The sequence below is a fragment of the Ahaetulla prasina genome, chromosome 6, assembly GCF_028640845.1.
Source record: "Ahaetulla prasina isolate Xishuangbanna chromosome 6, ASM2864084v1, whole genome shotgun sequence".
Taxonomy (NCBI): domain Eukaryota; kingdom Metazoa; phylum Chordata; class Lepidosauria; order Squamata; family Colubridae; genus Ahaetulla; species Ahaetulla prasina.
In genome coordinates this window covers 111,514,108-111,540,571 of record NC_080544.1, presented here as the reverse complement: position 1 = coordinate 111,540,571, position 26,464 = coordinate 111,514,108, and the positions used below count along the sequence as shown (strand labels likewise).

The following is a 26,464-nucleotide window of genomic DNA, read 5'->3' as shown; positions in this document are numbered from 1 at the left end:
AGCTGGACTTTCTGGATTTTTTTTTTTTTTTAAGACATTTCACTTCTCATCCAAGAAGCTTCTTCAGCTCTGATTCATCCATTCCCCTCCATCCAGTCAGAGCTGAAGAAGCTCCTTGGAGGAGAAGCGAAACGTCTTCAAAAGTAAAAAACAAGGAAGTCCAGTTGCCTCCTGAAAAAAAGCACCTTTAGGGGGTGGGCTTTGATCTTGTTTTTGTTTCACTCACCTGACTATGCACTTGCCTGACTTTTGTGTTTCTCCCTAAAGAACCTGCAGAGGAATTACTCCGTTTTGAAAAGGAAGATGCCCATCCAGAGACAACCTGAATTACAGAGGAAGCAAGGAGCCCGGTTCCGAAGACCTGCCTTGTTAAATCGAAGGTAAGCTGCCTGGTCCTTTCAGAGATGTTTCCTTGAAGCTTGGACCTTGCGAGAAGCCTACATATAAGGAAAGAGATTCCTTATACATGTACTGTATTTTGCATCCAGTTTTGGTCGCCACGATGTAAAAAAGATGTTGAGACTCTAGAAAGAGTGCAGAGAAGAGCAACAAAGATGATTAGGGGACTGGAGGATAAAACATATGAAGAACGGTTGCAGGAACTCGGTATGTCTAGTTTAACAAAAAGAAGGACTAGGGGAGACATGATAGCAGTGTTCCAATATCTCAGGGGCTGCCACAGAGAAGTGGGAGTTGGGCTGTTCTCCAGAGCACCTGAGGGTAGAACAAGAAGCAATGGGTGGAAACTGATCAAGGAAAGAAGCAACTTAGAACTAAGGAGAAATTTCCTGACAGTTAGAACAATTAATAAGTGGAACGACTTGCCTTCAGAAGTTGTGAATGCTCCAACACTGGAAATTTTTAAGAAAATGTTGGATAACCATCTGACTGAGATGGTGTAGGGTTTCCTGCCTGGGCAGGGGGTTGGACTAGAAGGCCTCCAAGGTCCCTTCCAACTCTGATGTTATGTTATGTTATATGTACTGTGATTCCCCAAAAAGAAGACCTAACCCAAAAAAATAAGCCCTAGACTGATTTTTTTCTTTTTTTTGGCATGCTCCTAATATAAGTCCTAAGGGGATGTGGTGGCTCAGTGGCTAAGATGTTGAGCTTGTCGATCGAAAGGTCGGCAGTTCAGAGGTTTGAGTCCCTAACAGGGTGAGCTCCCGTGACTTATCCCAGCTTCTGCCAACCTAGCAGTTCGAAAGCACGTAAAAAATGCAAGTAGAAAAAATAGGGACCACCTTCAGTGGGAAGGTAACAGCGTTCCGTGCGCCTTTGGCATTGAGTCATGCCGGTCACATGACTATGGAGACGTCTTTGGACAGTGCTGGCTCTTCTGCTTTGAAACAGAGATGAGCAACGCCCTCTAGAGTCGGGAACGACTAGCATATACGTGCAAAGGGAACCTTTACCTTTTAATGTAAGTCCTATCCCAAAAATAAGCCTTTTTGCCATGCCACTGTATCATTAAGCAGATTGTTGTAAATCAAGGAAAATGTCAACTTGCAAAGCATCCCTGACTTACTCTTGAGTTGCCATAAACAAGGGGGAATAGACGAAACAGGCACGGCAGCCAGATGCACATTCAGACTTATCTCTCTCAAGGCTGTATCCCAGGGCTACCCATAGCAGCTGGAGTGGAGTGGTCTCTACAACCTGGGAAATTGCTCCGGTGGCGAATGTGATTGATGACACTCCCTGGGGGCGGGGGGGAATAGGGTCATGATTGAGGCGTAAATTACGTAGGGTCAGAGCTGGCTTCACTTGGGAACCTGCCGACATGAAGCTCCTAATAAATAACCGGATTTCTTTTGAAGTTTAGTTCAAGTTTCATGATTTAATTAGGGCCTCCATCGGAACCCTGACAGCATACCTCTATGGTGGCAATAAATCAGAGTCGGGGAACTATGACCCCCTTAGGATTTGTGGACTTCAGCTCCCAGAATTCCTGAGCCAGCCAGTACGGCTCTGGGAGTTGAAGTCCACAAGCCTTAAAAGGGCCACCCCTGCAAATAAATGATAACAAGGATATGTAGTTATGATTATTTGCTGTATTTACAGGCCGAGCATACAGTCCCTTTCCACCAGAATTGGGAATAAATTATACCAGCAGAAAGATACGCGCCAAGCGACTTTCCTCTTTCGGCGGGGCCTGAAGGTAAGTGGATATCTCCGCATTTCTCTCTTGGAAGGAAGGACCTGTCAATCTGAGGGGAAAGATTTGACGGCTGTTCTGCAAATTGTAACGTCTTGTCATTCAGAGGTTGGTTCCCGTCGGGGGCCGTTTCCCGGGGGAGCCTAGCGTTTCAGGCGTTTCATTACCGCACTAGGTAACACCATCAGGGCTAGAAGGGAATGGGGTTTGCTCTCTGCTTATGCACAAGGGGCTCTTGGCCTGTCAGTGTTAGTGGGTGTGGCCTCAGGGTTGCCTTGGTTAGGCTGTTGTTTACTCTTAACTTGTTTATCTGAGACGGTTAGTTATGTTGATTGGGTTATTATTTCCTCCTTGATTTTTGCTTTAATATTAATCTTGGTGTTAATCCAAGGTTGACTCAGCCTTCCATCCTTTATAAGGTAGGTAAAATGAGGACCCAGATTGTTGGGGGGGCAATAAGTTGACTTTGTAAATATACAAATAGAATGAGACTATTGCCTTACACACTGTAAGCCGCCCTGAGTCTTCGGAGAAGGGCGGGATATAAATGAAAAAAAAAAAAATCCCTGTTGGTTGCTGATGAGAGAGCAAACGCTACTCCTTTCTAGCATTGATGATGTTATCTAGCTGGGTAATGAAACGCCTGCAAGAAAGCAACCAAGCTCAGAGAACATCAAGTCCCCCAACTTCTCATCCTCCTCCCTTACAGCACTGATGATGTTACCTAGTGGAGTTATGAAATGCCTGCAACGAAACAACCCGAGTTCAGAGTGCATCAGGTTCCTCCTCCTCCTCCTTCCCCTCCCCCTCCTCCTTCCCCGTTCCACAACCCCCCCTCCCTTCTGGCACTGATGATGTTACCTAGTTGGGTCACCAAACGTCTTCCAGAAAACCACCAAGTTCAGAGAGCACCAAGGACCCCACAGAACTCCTCCTCCTTCCTCGCCACAACCCCCTCCCTTTTAGCACTGATGATGTTACCTAGTTGGGTCATTAAATGTCTGCAAGAAAACCACTAAGCACCAAGGATTCTACCTGTGAATACCCTTGACTGAATTGTAAAGGTGAGGGGCTTTTAAGATTCCTATTTGGGTGAGGGGCATCCTTGGGACAAATGGTATCGGGTTTCCTGCCTGAGCAGGGGGTTGGACTAGAAGACCTCCAAGGTCCCTTCCAACTCTTGTTATTCCATCTTGCCTTTCCTGCTGCCAACAAACTTGGAAGCGATGGTTTAATTCTAGGTGTAGAAATATGGGGGAGAAAATAAATTTTAGAAGAATATCACAAAAGTACATAAACATCTAGTGGAGTGTTTGTCAACCTTAGCAAGTTTAGGAAGTGTGGGTTGCAAACTCCCAGAATTCCGGCTGGGGAATTCTGGGAGTTGCAGTCCGCACATCTTAAAAGTTGCCAAGATTGAGAAACAATGACCGAGCCAATAGGAGGACTTTTTGTAACTTTAGAAAGTAGTAGAAATCCCAAGACTTTATTTTTCCTTGTATGCTTCAACTTACTAGTTTGCTATCCATAGGTATCTGAATTTTTCCTCTCCTCTCCTCTCCTCTCCTCTCCTTTTCGTCTTTCCTTTTCTTTCCCTTCCATCTCCTTTCCTTTCCTTTCCTTTCTTTCCTCCCACTTCCTCTCCTCTCCTCTCCTCTCCTTTTCTTCTTTCCTTTCCTTTCCCTTCCATCTCTTCCACTCCTCTCCTTCCTTTCCTTTCCTTTCCTTTCCTTTCCTTTCCTTTCCTTCCTCCCACTTCCTCTCCTCTCCTTCCTTTCCTTCTTTCCTCTCCTCTCCTCTCCTTTTCTTCTTTCCTTTCCTTTCCTTTCCCTTCCATCTCCTCCACTCCTCTCCTTCCTTTCCTTTCTTTCCTCCCACTTCCTCTCCTCTCCTCTCCTTCTTTCCTCTCTTCTCCTCTCCTTTCCTTCCTTTCCTTTCTTTCCTCCCATTTCCTTTCCTCTCTCTTCTCCTCTCCTCTTCTTTCCTTTCCTTTCCTTTCCCTTCCATCTCCTTTCCTTTCTTTTCTTTCCTCCCACTTCCTTTCCTCTCCTCTTCTTTCCTCTCCTTTTTTCTCCTTTCTTTCTCCTTTCTTTCTCCTTCCTCCCCTTTCCCTTTTCCCATCCCCCAGGTACAAGCACAAGTCCATCCGGAAGGCGACCACAGAAACCAGGGAGCCAAACGGACTCGCCCGTAGGTATTCGAGAGAAATTGACCGAGCAATCACCAATCTATATTCTCGTTTTCTTTTGGGGGGCATATCTCAGTTCTGTATCTTTTTAAGGACTTGTAGGTATTTTTTTGTTCTTGCAAACTAATCCAGAAGTGCACTGTGGGAATTCAATTGGGTCGGGAGGAGGAGCTGGTTGGCTGCTGGAGAAACGAGTGGGGTTAATTAAAGAAGAGATCTCTTTCTGATTGCCTATTTGTACCCTATGACTATCATTAAGTGTTGTAAGTGTTGTACCTTGGTGAAGGTATCTTTTATTTTATGTACACTGAGAGCATCTGCACCAAAGACAAATTCCTTGTGTGTCCAATCACACTTGGCCAATAAAGAATTCTATTCTATTCTATTCTATTCTATTCTATTCTATTCTATTCTATTCTATTTTTCATTCCAATATTTATTCTATTCTAGTCTATTTCTACTCTATTGATTCTGTACAGGTAGTCCTCAAGTTACGACCAAAATTGAGCCCCAAATGTATGTAGCTCAGTGAAATGTTTGTTAAGTGAGTTAAGCTTCTGAAAAATGATCATAACTCACGTTTTTCAGTGTCGTAAAACTTCAAACAGTCACTAAGGCAAGTGTCATAAGTGGAGGATTATCTGTTTTAAGTTCCAGCTAAGCTGAATTATTGCTTTAATGGTTTACTCATCAACACTAAATTGGCTCTACGGTAGATAACAGTTAACAGAATTCAAGAGGGGTTGGATTTAGACTCTTTATGGGAATGTAAAGATGCTAGGCTGGTTCCTCTTTTGACTCTGCCTCCAGTCTCTGCCTCTCCTTCGGTAAATACAGGTAGTCCTTAACTCACGACCACAATTGAGCTCAAAATTGCTGTTGCTAAGCAAGACAGTTGTTGAGTTTGGCCCCAGTTTACACTCTTGTCTTGTTTTGGTTGTTAAGTGAATCGTTGCACTTGATATATTAGTGATGTGGTCATTAAGTGAATCTGCTTTCCCCGTTGACTTAGCTTTCTCAGAGGTCGCAAAAGGGGATCACGTGACCTCCTGGAAAACGTGCAGCCGTCATAAATAGGAGCCAATGGGCGAGCGGCTGAATTTTGATCACGTGTCCATGGGGAGGCTGCCCAAGTCATAAGTGTGAATAACAGTCCTCCCATGTCACTTTACTTCACTGCTGTTGTAGCTTTGGTCACTAAGCGAATGGTTGTAAGTCAAGGACTATAGATAGTTTGGTATAATTTACGAAGAGGAAATAGGAAAACTAGAATTCAGTGATTTGAAACCCATGAAGAAATAGTAACAGCAGTAACACTTACGTACCGCTTTATGGTGCTTTGCAGCCTTCTCTGAGCGCTTTACAGAGCCAGCCTCTTGGCCCACAATAATCCGGGTCTTCATTTCACTAAACTCGAAGGGACGGAAGACGGAGTCAACCTTGAGGTGGTCAGGATCGAACTTCCTAGCTGTGGGCAGAGTTAGGCTGCAATGCTTCATTCTAACCAAGGAAGGGAGAGAGAGAGAGAGGGAAGGAAATAATACTCAGACTTATATACTGCTCCACAGTGCCAAATCGAACTCCTGGCAGTCGGCAGAATTAGCCTAGAATGCTGCATTCTAACCATGACACCATCACAGAAGGGAGGAAGGAAGAGAACTTAGACTTATATACCACTTTACAGTGCTCTGTAAACCCTCTCTGAGTAGTTGACAGAGTCAGCCTTCTTGCCCCCAACCATCTGGGTCCTCATTTTACCAACCTCGGAAGGACACGAGGCTGAGTTAACCTTGAACCGGTCATGATCGAACCGCTGGCAGTCGGCAAAATTCGCCTGCGATACCGGATTCTAACCACTGCGCCACTTCAGCTCTTCCAGATACAGCTATGTATGATGTGGTTTGTCCAGTGTCCTCCGCTTATGATTTATAGCAAAAAAAAACAACAACCCCAAATCACAGTGGGGTCCATATGCTAAGTCAGGGCTGGGCAACTATGGCCCCTTTATGACCTATGGACTTCAACTCCCAGAATTCCTGAGCCAGCATGCTGGCTCAGGAATTCTGGGAGTTGAAGTCCATAGGTCATAAAGGGGCCATAGTTGCCCAGCCCTGTGCTAAGTCATGAATTTCCTCTAAATTAATTCCGAATTAATGAGCTGTGCTTTCCAAGCAGATGGCGAACGTCCACCAGAAATGGAGGGATTTTGACTATTTCCATTGACAATCCTGGTGCTGTTCTTTCTCCAATGTGAGTAAAAGTGTCAGGCACGAAGAATCGCGATCGCACATTAGATTCTAGTTAAGCGGATTTATTGTGTATGCTTATTATGCACAAGATTCTATTCAACTTTTCTTTTTTTTTTGGCGTTTAATCACCCCATAATCCCTTGAGGGATGGAGTTCTGGGCAACTTAATGGAGCTCAGTGTTTACTGGGCCTGTCGTGTCCCACTCCTCCTCTGACGGCCGGGTCTGGGAAGTCTGTATCAAGCGTGGCCACGAAGCCTCTGCAGCTTTGCCCAAAGTCCTGTCAGAGTTCTCAGGGCAGGCGGGAATCCAAGGTGTGACTTCAGCAACCAGATGAGACTTTGCCTGACTCAAGGAATGCCAAAAAGCAGATCCGTTATATAGGCCATGGGGTGTGGCTCCATGACTCAGCACTTATCCAGGCCTGCCCCTCCCTTCCTTTTGCTGACGTCGCCTCTCCATTCTCCGGAAGCGGGGATCTGTCCACTTTTCGTCTTCCTGCTCAGCTGCCGGCAATTCTAGCTCGTGGCTGGCTTCGTGCTCACACGCTGTAGGAGGGAGGTTTGTTTGCTCAGTCTGTCCGGGCATGGTGCCAGGGCTGGGGGCTGGAGGCATGCCAGGCCATTCTTCTTCACTATCAGCCTCTGGCTCAGATAGCAGGAGATGGGAGGGGCCCGGCTGAGGAGAGGAGGGCGGGCGAGGCACAACAGGGCCGGATGCCCTTCTTGTTGCCAATGCAGACTTCGTTGCAGATATATTCTCATCCTGCCCACAGAGAGAAATATCTGCCTCTACCTAGGATCGAACTCACAGCCTCCTGATTGTAAGGCAAGAGCTCCACCTCTAGACCACCGTACCACTCACAAGATTCTGGTCAACTAACGGTCCTAAATTAGAATAATGCAGTTGGAAGAAACCGGGGAGGTCTTCCAGTCCAATTCCCCTGCTCAAGCAGAAGACTACAACATTTCAGACAAATAGTTGTCCAATCTCTTCTTAAAAGCCTCCAGTGATGGATTGGATAAGAGTTAACGTCCCAAATGGCGTTTTTTTTTTCGTATGGATGGTTCAAAATCTGCAAGATGGCAGGTACAGGGAAAAGGATCAAAGCCCCACCTGTTTTTCCCACCACCTTGCAAATCCCAAAGGTGCTTCTCCTTCCAAGAGGCAACTGGACTTTCTGGTTTTTCTTCTGAAAACTTTTCGCTTCTCATCCAAGAAGCTTCTTCCGCTCTGGCTGGATGGTGGGGAAGGGAAGGATTGATCCTCCTTGCAAACAGCTGGTCATTTGTATCCTTTTTAGAGAGTCCTTGAGGCCACTTGGAGGTTTGTCTGTGTCCTCAGGGTCACCTGAGTGGTGCCAATAGGTGGGGAGCCTTCTGGGAACTTCTGAAAAGACAGTGTGGTAGACATGACATCGTATCCTTCTCCCTGTGTTGAGAGAGGGCTGCTCAATTTGGACATAGATGGCCTCTTGGACCCCTCTTTCAAACCTCCAAGTAGCCTCAATGAGACTCTAAAACAGGGGTGTCCAAACTTGGCCCCTTGAAGAGTGGTGGACTTCAACTCCCAGAATTCCCCAGCCAGCATGAGCTATAAATATGAGCAAGTTGCTGGCTGGGCAATTCTGGGAACTGAAGTCCACCACTCTTCAAGGGGCCAAGTTTGGACATCCCTGCTCTAAAAGGATGCAAACGAACAGCTGTCTGCAAGGAATATATAAATCCTTCCGTTCCCCACCATCCGGTCAGAGCTGAAGAAGCTTCTTGGATGAGAAGCGAAACGTCTTCAAAGAAAAAAACAGAAGGTCCAGTTGCCTCTTGAAAAAAAAGCCCCTTTGAGACAACCAGGACCTGGTTGACTAAGAATCTCCATAGAGAGAAGAGTTAACGGAATTGAAGAGAGGTTGAAGAGGGACCGCTTGTGGGAACGTAAAGACTTCAGGCTTATTCCTCGCTTGACTCCTCCTGTCCTCGGGCTCTGCCTGTCCTCCTCCTACAAAAACCACTTTTATTTCACATTCAAATATTCTCTCCCCCCCCCCCCCAAAGATGTTTTCTAGTTATGGTGAAGCAAACCTCCTGTCAAAGGTGTGTCCTATCACAATCTTGTTTTCTGTTTTGCTCTACAGCTCTTTGAAGCCAAGACTGACCAGCAATCTCATTCCCCCCTTTCTCTTGAAGAAGGAACCGTCGGAAGAGAAGAAGATCCCCAAAGGCGTCCCTCTGCAATTCGACATCAACAGTGTCGGGAAACAGGTTGGTTGCTGCGATCTGACCGTCGTCCAAAATTGACTGTGCCATTCTTTTCAACCCCTGATAAGCTTGGGCAGCTGCATTGCACAGGTGGCCCTAGGTTTAGGGACCGTTCAAATTTTGGGGGGTGGGGGAGCACTGAGAAAAGGCACAACTGGTCCTCCTCGCACTGTACGACCGTCGTAGCATCCCTATGGTCCCGTGATCTAAATTTGAGCGGCTGGCAACCGCAGGGATATACGATGGTCGCAGCATCCTGTGTGATCTCCGTTGGTGACTTTCCTAGTTGGCTTCCCACAACCAAAGTCAATGGAAGAAGCTGGGTTTGCTTGATGACCGTGTTAATCACTTAACAAAGCACAGCATTTCATTTAGCTTGCCGTCGGGGTTCCCACGGATGCCCTAATTAAATCTTGAGCCTTGAGCCAAGCTTCAAAGGACATCCAGTTATTTATATACTATCCACCAATAGTGATAGGCGCATTGGGCGCAGTCCCAAAATGTCTGGAGCACCAGATGGACACCGTCGGCATTGACAAAATCTCCAGCAGTCAATGGCAAAAGGCAGCTTAACTCAGAACGGCTTACATCCTATGACGATACCTTTAACATCATCAAACAGCGGCATCTGCCTATCCCTGGTCCTTGGGAAAGTCTTGGCAGGTAGATAAAAATGCCAAATCCAATCTCAACATCTGGCTGGCTGTGCAACGAGCCGTAACAATAACCACCGTCGTTGACAAAATCGCCACCGGCCAATTGCAAAAGGCAGCTTTGCTTTGAACAGCATACATCCTGCCACAATCCCTTTAATATTATTAAACAAACAACATCTGCCTAGCCCAGGTTCTTGGGAAGACCTTGATGGGTGGATCAAAATGCCACATCACAGTCAAAACATCTTCCCCATTGAGGAAAGGGGGGTGGGAAAGCCGTTCAGCACGGCCAAAGAATTTAAAAGAATACAATGAACTACTAAGTGCAAATAGAAATACATACTATTTCCCTAGAAAGAAAGATAAGTCTACTTTATTGCCATTGTACCTCATACAACGAAATTAAATGCCATCTTCAATGTACATTATAACTATAAAAACAAAACACAAAAGACACATCCTTCACATTCTATACAATTGAGCAGAAATGGTTAAATTGAATACTATATATAAAAAGGGAAAATTATGTTCCCATTTGGATATCATCTCTGGAATTTCTGTTTGTGAAGGGAAAAAAAAATGAAACGTTGGTTTTGTTGATTAGAAAGATTTGGTGTTATAGAAATGGCTAGTTATATATTAATATGGAAAAGCAAAAAGTTGAGGTTGGAGTGTATTTATCTTGTGCTGTGCTAGGAAGAGTTGGAAGTCAATACCCCCTTTTCTTCCTTTTTTTCTTCCCCCTTGTATCTCACACTCCTTTTTCCCGTTCCCTTTCCTTTCCTTCATTTCCTATTTTCTTTTTTTTTTTTTTTGTATTTTATACAATAAAAAAAAACAATCTGGTTGCCTGCGGTAAATAATAATTAATAATAATAATGATGATGATGAAAACGAAGAGGCAAAAATCCGCTGACAATCCAAACTGCCGACTTTGCAATGACAAAGTAGAAACTGTTTCACATTTAATATGTGAATGCAGCAAAATCGCACAAACTGATTTACAAAGCTAGATGACCAAGTTGATAAATTAATTCACCGGTCATTATGTAAAAAATACGACTTGCCTGTATCCAAAAAGTCGTGGAAACGTAAAGTGGAAAAAGATATAGAAAATGAGAAGGTGAATATACTTCTACCCTTCAAAAAGACCTTGACTTTGTATCCGATTGGGCAAAAACTTGGCAACTCCAAATCTCAACCAGCAAATGCTCAGTCTTACATATTGGAAAAAAGAACCCAAACACTAAGTACAAGCTTGATGGACATTACCTTACAGATGACCCCCATCCCGTTAAAGACCTTGGAGTTTTCATGTCTAATGATCTAAGTGCCAAAGCCCACTGCAACTACATAGCAAAAAAGGCTCTAAGAGTTGTAAACCTAATCTTGCGGAGCTTGTTTTCCAAAAACACTACACTACTAACCAGAGCATACAAAACATTTGATAGACCTATTCTTGAATACAGCTCACCTGTCTGGAACCCATACCGCATCTCTGACATTAATACAATTGAACGCGTCCAGAAATATTTTACAAGAAGAGTTCTCCACTCCTCTGAAAACAACAAAATACCTTACACCACCAGACTTGAAATCCTGGGCTTAGAAAACTTAGAACTCCGCCAACTCTGACAAGACCTGTGTTTAACACACAGAATCATCTATTGCAATGTTTATTTATTTATTTATTTATTATTTTATTTTATTATTTAAATTTGTATACCGCCCTTCTCCCGAAGGACTCAGGGCGGTTCACAGCCAAGTAAAAATGCACAATACATTATAAATACAATTAAAATACTAGTAAAAAACTTATTTAAATTGGCCACAATTAAAATTTGGAGATAAAACCCATTAAAAACCCATAACTTAAAAAACTAACCCAGTCCAGCGCAGATAAATAAGTAAGTTTTGAGCTCGCGGCGAAAGGTTCGGAGGTCCGGAAGTTGACGAAGTCCTGGGGGGAGTTCGTTCCAGAGGGCGGGAGCCCCCACAGAGAAGGCCCCTTCCCCTGGGTGTCGCCAGATGACACTGTCGCGCCGACGGCCCCTGAGGAGTCCCTCTCTGTGAGAGCGCACGGGTCGGTGCAATGTCCTTCCTGTTAAAGACTATTTCAGCTTCAATCGCAATAATACAAGAGCAAACAATAGATTCAAACTTAATGTTAACCGCTTCAATCTTAATTGCAGAAAATATGACTTCAGTTAACAGAGTTATTAATGCCTGGAATAAACTACCTGACTCTGTGGTCCCTTCTCAAAATCCCCAAAGCTTCAACCAAAAACTGTCTACCATTGACTTGACCCCATTCCTAAGAGGACTATAAGGGGCATGCATAAGAGCACAAAAGTGCCTACCGTTCCTGTCCTAATATTTCCTTTCATTATATCAAATTAATACAATTATTACATACTTTTGCTCATATATATGCTTATATGATATTTTGTTGATTTATGTTGATGCTTGTGTATACTGTTGTGACAAAATAAATAAAAAATAAAAAAAAGATCTTGTGGGACTTTCGAATACAGACGGATCATCACTTGGAACACAACACACCAGATATCACAGTTGTGGAAAACCAAAACGTACAATTTATTGACATCACGGTACCAGGAGATGCCAGAGTCGAAGAAAAAGAACTGGAAAAAAATCATGAAATATCGCCACCTCGCCATCGAAACTACATGGCTATGGATGAAACATGTAACAGTGATGCCCATTGTCATCGGGGCACTTGGTACCATGTCCAAGAATTTTATAAGATACATCAACAAATTGCAGCTTCCTGCAATAACACCAGCGGAACTGCAAAAAACTGCGTTACTCGGAACATCGTACATTTTAAGAAGGTACTTGGTTGATACCTAGGACGCTGGCAGCAACCCGTATCAACCATCAGCACCAGTCAATGATATTTGTGATGCATTTTTTAATGTTCAGTTGACTGAGTTTCATGTTTAATGAATAAAGGAGATAATAACAACATCAACAACAGAATAACAGAGTAATAACAGTCCAACCCATCATCAAAGCATTGGTTTAATGCTTTGAAAATATTTGCAGATCCCTCGCATCCTGGACATAAACTGTTTCAACTCCTACCCTCAAAACGACGCTATAGAGCACTGCACACCAGAACAACTAGACACAAGAACAGTTTTTTCCCGAAGGCCATCACTCTGCTAAACAAATAATTCCCTCAACACTGTCAGACTATTTACTGAATCTGCACTACTATTAATCGTTTCATAGTTCCCATCACCAATCTCTTTCCACTTATGACTGTATGACTGTAACTTGTTGCTAGCAATCCTTATGATTTATATTGATATATTGATCATCAATTGTGTTGTAAATGTTGTACCTTGATGAACGTATCTTTTCTTTTATGTACACTGAGAGCATATGCACCAAGACAAATTCCTTCTGTGTCCAATCACACTTGGCCAATAAAATTCTATTCTATTCTATTCTATTAATTGGTTGTCTACTAAAGTCTGCCAACACCCTAGACGTTCAGTTGACTGAGTTTCATGTTTAATGAATAAAGTATATAATAATGATGATGATGATGATGCATAAAAGAGAGAATAATACTGTGGAGTCCTTGATGTGCTCTCTGAGCTTGGTCGTTTTCTCACAGACATTTCACTACCAAACTAGGTAACATCATCAGTGCTTAACGATATTATCTCAATAACGACTTCTCTCTCTCCTGCTTTACAGACCAGCATGACCCTCAACGAGCGCTTCGGGATCCTGAAGGAACAAAGGACAGCTCTCGCCCAGAACAAGGGCAGCCGTTTTGTGACGGTGGCCTAGAAGAGACCCCCACCCCCGCTCCCCTTCGAAGGAGCCGGAGAGACTGCGGTCCAGAAGTTGTGGGACTTTTGTGTCAAGATCATCCCGAAGGAGAAGAATCCTTTCCCCACTTCATTTACTACCCTTACTTTATACCGGGATGTCCAACCGTGACCGCTTTTACGTGTCGTGGACTTCAATTCCCCGAATTCCCCAGCCAGCCGTGGGGAGTTGAAGGCCACCGCTCTTAAAAAGGGGCCAAGGTTGGACCACACACCCCCCCCCATGCTTGAGAAGTAGTTAGACCACAACCCAACCCTCTCATATTCCGATATAACAAGGAAACGCAGCTTTTGGTTATTTACTTAAGAGACACTTTGCCTGGATTTCTGAAGGTCCAATTCGCCCCTGCAAGAAGGGGAAATCCTGTTTACTTTTCGTTGTTCTTGTGCTTGTTTTTTTGAAGATGCCGGTCGGTGTTGATGCTCCACCCCAAAGATGACAAAAATTACACCCTCGCCCTCCTGGTTCGATTTAGTTTTTCAGTTTTGGGCCGCAGGCCGTGCAGGGAAGGTCAGCTTCTGCCCTTCTTAAAAAACTTTTTGCCGGCTCTTTCGCCCAAAACGGTCTGCGCCTCCCGTTTTCTTCTAGCTGACCCCCAACTGGGAAGCAATTGGGGTGGGATGGGTGGAATAACTGCCAATGAAGGTGATTTGGGGGATCCCCGACGCCTCCCCGGTGATGCTAGCACGGATCCGGTCCGTCGGCTTGCAAAAACGAACGTGTGAGTATCTTTGGAGTAAAACCTGCCACCGCCTCGAGTTCAGTTTTATCCTTCGGTCGCAACAAGCGAGCAGCTTGTGTTTTTCTTCAGGGCATCCTCCATTGAAATGAGCCTAGTCTCCTTTAACGTCGTCTCCCACCCTCCTCCCGAGTTCTGTTGATGGTTGCTTTGTTGTGTAGTGAGAGACTGTGCACTTTGTGACTCCTCTACTTAGCGGTAGTTCCACGAAGGGACCTTCCTGTCGTAAATCAAGAGATCAGAAGTGGTGGAGTCAACATCTCAGCATATAACCCCCCCCCCCCAAACTTTCTGCATGTTCGATTAATTTTGACTTCCAACTAGGGGATATTTGGAACCCTACGGTGAATAATGGAATTGCCTGTAAGAACATCCTGAATATCTGGACTTCAAATGTCCCTCAAAGGATCCTGATCAGCTGGCCTAGTGTCAGATGTTAAGTGAAATTTTCATTTTTATTGGGGTTTTCAAAGCAAAGAAGATTTGGGTAATCCTTAGAGGGTTTGTTTTTTTTAAATGGCTATGGCCCATGTTCTGTTGTTTCTGATTTTTCTTTTTAAATCTTCTATATACGTGTTTTTCAACATTGGTAACTTTTAAGATGTGTTGACATCCACTCACAGAATTCTGCAGCCAGTTAGACCGATTTCTTTTTCTCTTACCCCTTAAAGCAGGCGTCTCCAACCTTGGCAAGTTTAAGACTTGTGGACTTCAACTCCCAGAATCCCTCAGCCAGCAAAGGATTCTGGGAGTTGAAGTCCACAAGTCTTAAAGTTGCCAAGGTTGGAGATGCCTGCCTTAAAGTGGAGAGATTGCAGAGGAAGGGATTATACAAGAGTAAATTATGCTGGCTGGAGAATTGTGGGAGTTGGAAGTCCACACATCTTAAAATTGCCCAGGCTGAGAAACATCGTTCTATATATCATTACAGTTGAAAAAGTTTGGGACATTTATTTCTTGAAAATTGTGTATTAAAAGGCCCTTGTAGTAGCCCAGCCCATCTCGCGGGCACCAGGTTGGAGAAGACCGAAAGAGGCTGTATGCTGAGAACCATCCTGCGTTTGGTTTGTGCCAGGATGCAATTAAACACAAGCGAACAAACCTTTTTGCGTCAAGCCGGATGCAAAAAAATTGATGCAATGCATCTCAAGAAAGTTAGTTTGTACTTAAGGAGAAATATACTTTAAATCTGTACCTTTGGGTATTTTTTTTGAGAAGTTAATACATTTGGATCTATTCTAAAGCTGTTGGACTTTTTAAAAATAAAAAATAATAATAAAAAGTTACAAGTTTGCAGGTGTGCACAGTTGTTATTATATTGGGCAATTGGCCTATAGATGTAAGAGCAAACACAGGTATCACAGCCATGTGCAGCAGCTGCCAAAAAAGCCAACACAGTTCTGGGCTGCATAAACAAGAGGGATAGAATCAAGATCATGTGAAGTGTTAATACCACTTTATAATGCCTTGGTAAGGCCACACTTGGAATATTGCATCCAGTTTTGGTCGCCGCGATGTAAAAAGGATGTTGAGACTCTGGAAAGAGTGCAGAGAAGAGCAACAAAGATGATTAGGAGACTGGAGGATAAAACATATGAAGAACGGTTGCAGGAACTCGGTATGTCTAATTTAATGAAAAGAAGGACTAGGGGAGACATGATAGCTGTGTTCCAATATCTCAGGGGTTGCCACAAAGAAGAGGGAGTCGGGCTGTTCTCCAAAGCACCTGAGGGCAGGACAAGAAGCAATGGGTGGAAACTCATCAAGGAGAGAAGCAACTTAGAACTAAGGAGAAATGGTGAAGGATTTCCTGCCTGGGCAGGGGGTTGGACTAGAAGGTCTCCAAGGTCCCTTCCAACTCTTGTTATTATGAAAGTCCTCTCTGGGCACGTGTGCCGTTGCCAGCTGCTCTTACGGTTTCCAGTGCGCGCATGTGTGCCCTGGAAACCTGAACACCAGCTTGGTTGGTGCACATATGCATGCCGGCCACCTGCTCTTCGGCTTTCTGACCAGCTGGCCAGCCCGCATGTGCACACTGAAGCCAGAAGACCAGGCACTCGCCAGCGAGCTGTCTTTGAGTATCCGGGACTCTAGCACACGTTCCAGTTTGAGCACTCGACGCTTGAAACGTTCGCCAGCACTGGCGTATAGAGCAGGGGTCTCCAACCTTGGCCACTTTAAGACTCGTGGACTTCAACTCCCAGAATCCCTCAGTCAGTCTTTGCTGGCTGAGGGATTCTGGGAGTTGAAGTCCACAAGTCTTAAAGTGGCCAAGGTTGGAGACCCCTGCTATAGAGTTTAGTCCTCGGCTTACAGCCACAGCTGAGCCCGACATTTCTGTTGCTCAGCAAGGCAGTTAATCGACTTGAGTCGTGTCCTGTTTTACGACCTCTTGCCACAGCTAAGCGAATCGTCATTAAAGGAATCGTGGCTGTTAAGTGAATCTGATTCCCCCCCGCTTTGACTTTGCTTGTCAGAAGTTGGTCGTTCCAACAACCCTTTGAAGTTAGCACTGTCTCAAAGAGAGTTACTCACGACCTGTCCTCAGAGTTACAACTGATAACACAGTTCCTAAGATCACATGATTCCATTTCGACTCCCAGAATTCCTCTGCCAGCCTCTGGATGGCTCTGCATGGCTGGGGAATTCTGGGAGTTGGAGTCCTCAAGTCTTCAAGCAGCCGAGGTCGAAAACCTGATATGTACTAGTTATAAAATATTGTAAATAGTATAATTTTTTTTTATTTCATTTTGTCACAACAGCATACACAAACATCAACATAAGAAAATCAACACATTATAAAAGAAAAAAATATATATAAGCAAAAGTATGCAACAACCATGTTAATTTGTTATAACGAAAGGGAACAATAGGACAGGAACGGTAGCTAGACCTGGAGGGGACCCCGGAGGTCTTCTAGTCCTACCCGCCTGCTGAAGCAGGAGACCCTATACCATTTCAGGCAAGTGACAGTCCAGTCTTTTCTTGAAAACCTCCAGTGATGAAGCACCTACAACTTGAATGGTAAAATACACAATACAACTATGAATAATATAATACCAAGGGTAAATCCAGCAGCCTCTAACAGGTTCTGGAGAACCAGTAGCGGAAATTTTGAGCAGTTCGGAGAACCGGCAAATACCACCTCTAACTGGCCCCAGAGAGGGGTGGGAATGGAGATTTTTCAGTATCCTCTCCCAGGAGTGGAGTGGGAATGGAGATTTTGCAGTATCCTTTCTCCAGGAGTGGAGTGGGAATGGATATTTTGCAGTATCCTTCTCCCAGAAGTGGGAAGGGAATGGAGATTTTGCAGTATCCTTTCCCCAGGAGTGGGCTGGGAATGGAGATTTTGCAACATCCTTCCCCCAGAACTGGGGTGGGAATGGAGATTTTACAGTATCCTTTCCCCAGGAGTGGAGTGGGAATGGAGATTTTGCAGTATCCTTCCCCCAGAAGTGGGGTGGGAATGGAGATTTTGTAGTATCCTTTCCCCAGGAGTGGGGTGGGAATGGAGATTTTGCAATATTTTCCCCCAGGAGTGGGATGGGAATGGGGATTTTGCAGTATCCTTCCCCTGCCACGCCTACCAAGCCACACCCACAGAACCGGTAGTAAAAAATTTTGGATTTCACCATTGTATAATACAATACGTGCTCTTGAGTTGGCTTGAATTACAAGACAGGGTACAAATAAATTTGATCATAATCACAACCCAACCAGACCATTGAAGGAGGAACATTTCTTTCACAAAACGAGGAAGTTAGCTCTTCGTTTAAAAAATAAAAATAAAAATCCCCATACCGGGGAGGGAAAGTCAGAATGGGACTAATTATACCTATCCCACTTCCTCTGTAGGAGTTATTGGCAGGCAACTGAACCCAGCATCGACAGGGATATTCTTCCCACATTTGCTGCTATATTTATTTATTTATTTATTTATTTATTTATTTATTTATTTATTTATTTATTTATTTATTTATTTATTTATTTATTTATTTATTTATTTATTTATTTATTTATTATATTTGTATACCGCCCTTCTCCTGAAGGACTCAGGGCGGTTCACAGCCAGTTAAAAAGACAAAAGACATACAATACAAATTAAAAACTATTTAAAGAACTGATTCGATAACGGCCTAAAAATTTTAAATACAATTTAAAACCCCGTTTAAAACCCCTAATTTAAAAACCCTAGATTAAAACTATGTTCAAGCTAGTCCTGCACGTCAAAACAACAGTGTCTTCAGCTCGCGGCGGAAGGTCCGGAGGTCGGGGAGTTGACGAAGCCCCGGAGGCAGCTCATTCCAGAGGGCGGGAGCCCCCACAGAGAAGGCCCTCCCCCTGGAAGTCGCCAGCCGACATTGTTTGGCTGACGGTATCCGGAGGAGGCCCTCTCTGTGAGAGCACACTGGTCGGTGTGAGGCTACTGGTGGCAGTAGGCGGTCCCGTAGATACCCAGGTCCTAAGCCATGGAGTACTCTGAAGGTGATAACAAGCACCTTGAATTGGACCTGGAAGATCACTGGGAGCCAGTGCAGACTGCGCAGGAGAGGTGTCACACGGGAGCCACGAGGTGCTCCCTCTATTACCCGTGCAGCCGTATTCTGGACCAGTTGAAGCCTCTGGGTCCCCTTCAAGGGAAGCCCCATGTAGAGAGCGGAGTTTATATTGTATTTAGGGGTTTAGCATCTGGTGTTCCCCTTTAACAAGCTGACTCGTAAGGCACCGCTTCTCGCAACCTGACAACAGGCTAGGGGAGGGGGGAAGGGAGAAAATATAAATTTTCTAAATAAATAAATATTATAAGCTGCCTTGTGTGACTAGGCAGCAATAGAAATTTTCTAAAGAACATGATTGGGATATACGGGGAGCCTGGTAGGGAGCTAAGGGATGTATGTGCGCCATGGGCAACCTGAGAAAATCTCGACATTTCAAGGTGGGAAGATGGGAATCTTTCGAATGGCCGCAGGCAGTTTCCCAAAACAATATGATTGAACTGTATTTGGTGGGCAATGGATACGGGGTGGCCCGGGGAGGAAAAGGGGAGTTTAAACCATAGTGGGGAACATAGATGTAGGATGAAGGTGAAGGTTCGTTCTCCGAGCTTATGGGTTGGATTTGTTTGTTTTTTGGAAGAAAAATCCAGGTCCAGGTCCAAGACAGGGCCTCTGGTGGCTCAGCAGACTAAGTCTGTCTGTTATTAACACAGCTGCTTGCAATTACTGCAAGTTCAAGTCCCACCAGGCCCAAGGTTGACTCAGCCTTCCATCCTTTATAAGGTAGGTAAAATGAGGACCCAGATTGTTGGGGGCAATAAAAGTTGACTTTGTATATAATATACAAATGGATGAAGACTATTGCTTAACACAGTGTAAGCCGCCCTGAGTCTTCGGAGAAGGGCGGGATATAAATGCAAATAAAAAAAAAAAAGCTGAGAGAAAGGGGCTGGAAATAAAATGGAGGCAGATTGGAAAGAAAGAATTCTGTATTTTTGAGGAGCAAGAACTACCAACAGCAGGCGGTTCTGGGGCAGCTGACAAATTAGCTTGCTGAGTGCAAGGATTTTTATAAGGTTTGCGATATTTTGTAATGTTGAGGTTTGCTTTGCAGGGCTTTTATTATTTGATTGGTTTTACTTGTTTCGCAAAGGTTCGTGATGGCCCTTAATGATCAGCTTCCTGAACCTAATCCTGTCAGGCATGTGTGTTCTGATTGGTTGGGGGGTTTGGCTGTGCTCTGATTGGATGGTGGGGATGGCTGTGCTCTGATTGGATGGGGGTGTGTCCTGTTTGGGTGGGTGGGGGCTTGGTTGTGCTCAGGTTAGTCTGAGTTGCAGGGGGATTTGAGTTGTTGAGCTGTATTGTTGTTGTTTGGCTTCGCGTTCGTGGTCGTGCTACATCTTCATGGTGGGTGTCAGTCTGCTGCATGTATGGGTTGGAGGGGTTTGAAATGGCTAATGATGCAGCTGCGGTCTGGTTTCTGGTCCGTGGTCATGCTTCATCATCAGTGTGGGTTTGAGTCTGCTTTCTGCGTGGATGTGTGGTGGTGACATGCTGTGTGGCACTCATGAGTGTGGGTCTTGCATCATTCTTCATGTTAGGGACTCGTTTGTCGATAAGGGCGAGTTTCCAAATGGCTGGTAGGCAGGAGGTGTCATCTCGTTTTTTCATGCTGTGTGGGCATTTTTCTATCTCGATGGCTTCTCTGATTATTCGGTTGTTAAAGTGTTTAGTTTTGGCAATAGTTCTGGTATTTTTAAAGTCAGTTTTGTGTCCTGTGGCTTTAAGGTGTTGGACCAGGGAAGAAGTTGGTTCCTCTTTTCTGACTGAGTCCTTATGTTCTTCAATGCGTGCACTTATTCTTCTGTTGGTTTGTCCGATGTATGTGGTGCTGCAGGCGGTGCATGGGATTTCATATACTCCTTGATTTTCTAATTCAATTTTGTCTTTGGGGTTTCTTAGGATGGTGGATATTTTTCGGTTTGTGCAGAATGCTGTCTTGATGTTGTGTTTGTGGAGGATCTTGCTGATTCTGTCTGTGGTGCCTTTTATATATGGGAGGAGGGCTTTGCTGTTTTCTTGTTCTGTCTTGCATTTTAGTGGGGGTTTCTTTATGGATTAGTTTGGTAATCTTATTTCTTTGGAATCCATTGGATGTTAGTGAGAGTGTGTAGTTCGGTTTTTAGGTGTTGTTCGTCAGCTAAGCATTTTGTTCTGGAGATGAGTGTCTTGGCTACGGAGTTGATCTGTGCTGGGTGGTGGTGTGAGAGTGCGTGCAGATAGCGATTTGGGGGGGTTTTCTTCTGGTAGATGGTGTGTCCTAGGGAGCCATTGGATTTCCTGTAGACTAAGACACCCAGGAAGGGAAATTGGTTGTTAGCTTCTGTTTCCATGGTGAATTGTATTTTGGGGTGTAGGCTGTTGAGGTATAGGAGGAAGTTGTCCAGTTTTTCTTTCCCGTGTGGCCAGATTATGGCCACCCACCGAAACAGAACACCCCCCCATCCAATCAGAGCACAGCCATCCCCACCATCCAATCAGAGCACAGCCAAACCCCCCAACCAATCAGAACACACCTCCACCCAATCAGAACACGGGCAAGCTCCCAACCAATTAGTTCAAAAACCCCACTAGCAGTTAAAAGGAAGAAACAGCTGTGATCACACATTGCTCCTAGAAGCACGAAGCTGTAAACACCAGCCTGAAGATGACGAATGAGACTTCGTCGAAAGGTCACCAAGACACTTCCAATTTGACTCGGGAGAAAATCCGAACAACCAAAGAGCTACATACAAACACCCGTGAAAACCTCAGAAAACACACACACACACACACACACATATATAGACAGACAGCAAACTAGGTAGGGCAAACGGGAGCATCATGAGGTGACTCATCACAGGAACATCATCATGAGGTAAATCATAAGGCTACATGGAAGAAGGCAGGAAAAGGGGAAAACTTCCCTCCACACCCATAGCAACCAATCATAGCGCAGATTGCCCCTTGCAGGAGCCAGCCCTGTCCAATCAACTATGTGTTCTGGCTCACTGCAGAATCCAATTGCTCCAGCAGCTATCTAGCTTTCTAGCTATCTACTGTAGCTATCTAGCTATCTGTCTACATCTACACATACACATACACACACGTGTGTGTATGTATATGTAAAAATAGAGGTATAAAGATGGGTGGATGGGTAGGTAGATGAAAGATAAATTAGGTAGGCAGGTAGGCAGGCAGGCAGGCAGGCAGGTAGGGATGGATGGATGGGTGAAGTGGGTAGACAGATGTGAGAGAGATACGGTAGATATTGGGTAGATAGATAGATAGAGAATATAGAATAGAATTTTTTATTGGCCAAGTGTGATTGGACACAAGGAATTTTTCTTGGTGCATATGCTCTCAGTATACATAAAATGAAAAGATACAGTTGTCAAGAATCGTAAGGTACAACAGATATTTATTTATTTATTTATTTATTTTGTCACACAGTATATATAAGCATAAGCATGAAATAACTATACAATATATATGCATATATATAATAAGTATGAGTATGTAATAACTATATTATAGGGCCTCTGGTGGCTCAGACTGGTAAGAGAGTCTGTTATTAACAGCAGCTGCTTGCAATTACTGCAGGTTCAAGTCCCACCAGGCCCAAGGTTGACTCAGCCTTCCATCCTTTATAAGGTAGGTAAAATGAGGACCCAGATTGTTGGGGGGGCAATAAGTTGACTTTATATATAATATACAAATAGGATGAGACTATTGCTTGACATAGTGTAAACCGCCCTGAGTCTTTGGAGAAGGGCGGGATATAAATGTAAATAAATAAATAAATAAAAAGGACCACCTGTATGTTTCTTTGGTTTTTTTAAAAAAATTTATATATAAGTATATTGAATACAGTGTATTATCCGGGCATACCATTTTACAAAAAAAGAAAGGGGGAAAAAAAGATAGCAATCATCATCATCATCATAAAACAAAATAATTCTAATCATATTTATAATTATATTCGCTTATTTATGTTCCTATTAAATATATTAGCACACATATTATTATAAACAACATTCCTAATTTACTTAAACTTAACAATACCCAGAGAGCATATGCAAATTCCTTTTGTGTCCAATCACACTTGGCCAATAAAAAATTTCTATTCTATTCTATTCTATTCTATTCTATTCTATTCTATTCCATTCCATTCCATTCCAATATTCTATTCTATTCTATTCTATTCTATTCTATTCTATTCTATTCTATTCTATTCTATTCCATTCCATTCCATTCCATATTTCTATTCTATTCTATTCTATTCTATTCTATTCTATTCTATTCTATTCTATTCTATTCTATTCTATTCCATTCCATTCCATTCCATTCCATATTTCTATTCTATTCTATTCTATTCTATTCTATTCTATTCCATTCCATTCCATTCCATTCCATATTTCTATTCTATTCTATTCTATTCTATTCTATTCTATTCTATTCTATTCTATTCTATTCCATATTTCTATTCTATTCTATTCTATTCTATTCTATTCTATTCTATTCTATTCTATTCCATTCCATTCCATTCCATATTTCTATTCTATTCTATTCTATTCTATTCTATTCTATTCCATTCCATTCCATTCCATTCCATATTTCTATTCTATTCTATTCTATTCTATTCTATTCCATTCCATTCCATTCCATTCCATTCCATTCCATTCTATTCTATTCTATTCTATTCTATTCTATTCTATTCTATTCTATTCTATTCTATTCTATTCTATTCCATTCCATTCCATTCCATATTTCTATTCTATTCTATTCTATTCTATTCTATTCTATTCCATTCCATTCCATTCCATTCCATATTTCTATTCTATTCTATTCTATTCTATTCTATTCTATTCCATTCCATTCCATTCCATTCCATTCCATTCCAATATTCTATTCTATTCTATTCTATTCTATTCTATTCTATTCTATTCTATTCTATTCCATTCCATTCCATATTTCTATTCTATTCTATTCCATTCCATTCCATTCCATTCCATTCCATTCCAATATTCTATTCTATTCTATTCTATTCTATTCTATTCTATTCTATTCTATTCTATTCTATTCCATTCCATATTTCTATTCTATTCTATTCTATTCTATTCTATTCTATTCTATTCTATTCTATTCCATTCCATTCCATTCCATTCCAATATTCTATTCTATTCTATTCTATTCTATTCTATTCTATTCTGTTCTGTTCTGTTCTATTCTGCTCTTTCCCCATCTATCTTAGTGCTTTTCTCTCTAGCCCTCTGGACTACGACTCCCAGAAACCTCGCGGGCCCGCCTGGAGCAGACGGGAAGCGGCTCGCCATCCTGCGCAGGCGCGTTTCCGCGCGGGAAGCCACTTTCCGCCCTTCTCCGCCCACGCCGGCCCGCCCGCCTGGACGCAGGCGCAGAGCGGGGGGCGGGCAAATGGCGGCGGCGGCGGCTGAGGGCGGCTGCTCCGGTGGCGGCTGCGGCTCCGCGACGCTCATGCCGGCGGCGGCGTCGTCTTCGGGAACGGCGGCGGCGAGCGGGAGCCTGGCGGCGGGGGGCTGCGGCGCGGCGGGGCCGTCGTCGTGGACGCGTTCGCTGGAGCGGGCGCTGGAGGAGGCGGCGGCCAGCGGCTCCCTCAGCCTCAGCGGCAGGAAGCTGAGGGACTATCCGCGGGGAAGCGCCGCCGGCCACGACCTCAGCGACACCACCCAGGCCGGTGAGCGGGGAGATGGGGGAGGCCGGACTGCGCGCCCCATGAGGCGCCGCGGACTACACGGCCCATGCGCCCCGGGGGTGGGGGTGTGTGTGTGGGCGTTGAGGGGAACCCCGGCGGCGGCGGCACGAAAGCGGATTGTTCTGAGGTAATCTCGGTGGGTGGAAAGGCGAGGAGGAGGGGGGGTGTCGGGTGGAAACTCCCCCCCTCCCCGCAAAGATGGAGGAGACGCGCGTCGTGAGAAGGCGGCCCGTGTCTCTGACCTGCATCTCTTCTCTTCTTTCCCCCCCCCCTCACCCCCATCCGGTGGGGTGGCTTTTTGGCGGGTGTGGGGCCCAAATTAGGAAGCCTTTGATGGGTCTTGGAGTTGAGGGAGACGTCCTTGAAAGGGGGGGGGAAGGGGGGGGGGTTGTACACGGTAGTCCTCGAGTTACGACCACAACATGATTTTTTTTTTTGGGGGGGGGGTGGGTGGGTGGGGGAGGCAATATTTAGGTTGCTGAGCGAGACAGCTGTTAAAGTGAGTTTTGCCCCGTTTTACCGCATTTTCCGGCCACCGTTGTTAAGCGGGTGGCTTGCAGGTGTTAAGTGAGTAATAGGGTTTTTCAGTTCCAGAATTGGTTTGATGTTTTTATTTTTTTCTCTTGCCATGTACATGTAGAATAGAATAGAATAGATGTTGGAATGAAGGAACAGAACAGAACCGAACAGAATAGAATAGAATAGAATTTTTTTATTGGCCAAGCGTGATTGGACACACAAGGAATTTGTCTTGGTGCAGATGCTCTCAAGAGTACATAAAAGAAAAGATACCTTCATCAAGAATCATAAGGTACAACACTTAATGATAGTCATAGGGAACAAATAAGCTATCAAATCATACTAGGAAACTAGAAAGAAAAAAAGAAAAGAAAAGAAAAAAGAAAAGATACCTTCATCAAGGTACAACACTTACAACACCTAATGATAGTCACAGGGTACAAATAAGCAATCAGTAAACTATCACTATCAATATAAATCCAAACTACGGTTTCTCTGTGTCATGTAATATATATGTGGGTCTGTGAATAATTTTTGCATTTATTTTGTCGTGTTTTATGTAGTGCATATTGGAGGTGGTGACCCTTTTGAGAGCTGGATGCAATGAAATTTCATTTTAATTTGTGCCGATTAGCGTACGTTCAAAAAGTTATTCTTTGTATCTATCCATTTATCTATCTATATCTCTATGTCTATCATCTATCTCTATATCACTGTACGTATTATTTTATTTCTTTATAAATTTTGTATTTATTTTGTCGTGTTTCTGTAGTGTATATTGGAGGTGGCGACCCTTTTGAGAGCTGGATGCAATGAAATTTCATTTTAATGCACGCTGATTAGTGTACGTTCAAAGTGACAAAGTTATTCTTTGTATCTATCCATTTATCATCTATAACTCTATATCATCTATCTCTGTATCACTGTACATATGTATCTATTTTATTTCTTTATATAAATTTTGTATTTATTTTGTCATGTTTATGTAGTGTTGGAGGTGGTGGACCTTTGAGAGCTGCATGCAATGGAATTTTGTTTTAATGTATGCCGATTAGTGTACGTTCCAAGCAACAATAAAGTTATTCTAAGTCTTAAGTCTAAGTGAATCTGGTTTCCCCATTGACTTTGCTTGTCAGAAGGTTTGCAAAAGGGGATTGCGTGACCCTGGGATGCTGCGACCAGTTGCCAAGCGTTCTGAATTTTGATCACGTGACCACAGGGATGTCATATGGTTGTAAATGTGAAAAATGGTCATAAGTCACTTTTTCCATTGCTGTAACTTTGACCGGTCACGAAACGAATTGTGAGTCAAGGGCTGCCTGTATTTTGTGTGTCTATGGGTTTTCTGCATCCCACACTCCGCGGAGGAGTTCTGCCATCGAAGGACCAAATGATGGTTTAGTCATAGTAACATGGGACTCTGGTTGCCCTGCCTTGGGGAAGGACTGGATCCAGTGGCTTTACTTCTGAGTTTGTGTCAGAAGCATCACAATTAAAATAAGGCATACTACACAATATAAAATTTATTAAAGTACAAGATTAAAATATGTACAAGTTAA

The 26,464-nt window shown here is 43.7% G+C and overlaps 2 protein-coding genes across 3 annotated transcripts in view; both read left to right on the top strand.

The window, feature by feature from the left end:
* FYTTD1 (forty-two-three domain containing 1) overlaps nt 1-14,860 on the top strand; it is a 28,288-nt gene extending 13,428 nt beyond the window's left edge. The window contains exons 4-9 of one of the 2 annotated variants that reach the window (XM_058187811.1): nt 268-380; nt 2,065-2,161; nt 4,287-4,348; nt 6,522-6,596; nt 8,726-8,852; nt 13,238-14,858. In XM_058187811.1, coding sequence (XP_058043794.1) covers nt 268-380; nt 2,065-2,161; nt 4,287-4,348; nt 6,522-6,596; nt 8,726-8,852; nt 13,238-13,333 — 570 coding nt within the window. In that variant the 3' untranslated portion in view covers nt 13,334-14,858. Of the gene's footprint in view, nt 1-267; nt 381-2,064; nt 2,162-4,286; nt 4,349-6,521; nt 6,597-8,725; nt 8,853-13,237 lie in introns of both variants that reach the window. The other variant, XM_058187812.1, reaches the window with a different exon arrangement.
* Nucleotides 14,861-24,080: 9,220 nt separating this feature from the next.
* The window catches only part of LRCH3 (leucine rich repeats and calponin homology domain containing 3), a 116,867-nt gene continuing 114,483 nt past the window's right edge, over nt 24,081-26,464 (top strand). The window contains exon 1 of the mRNA XM_058187808.1: nt 24,081-24,368. Within this exon, the coding sequence (XP_058043791.1) occupies nt 24,089-24,368 (280 nt within the window). The 5' untranslated portion in view covers nt 24,081-24,088. The remainder of the gene's footprint in view (nt 24,369-26,464) is intronic.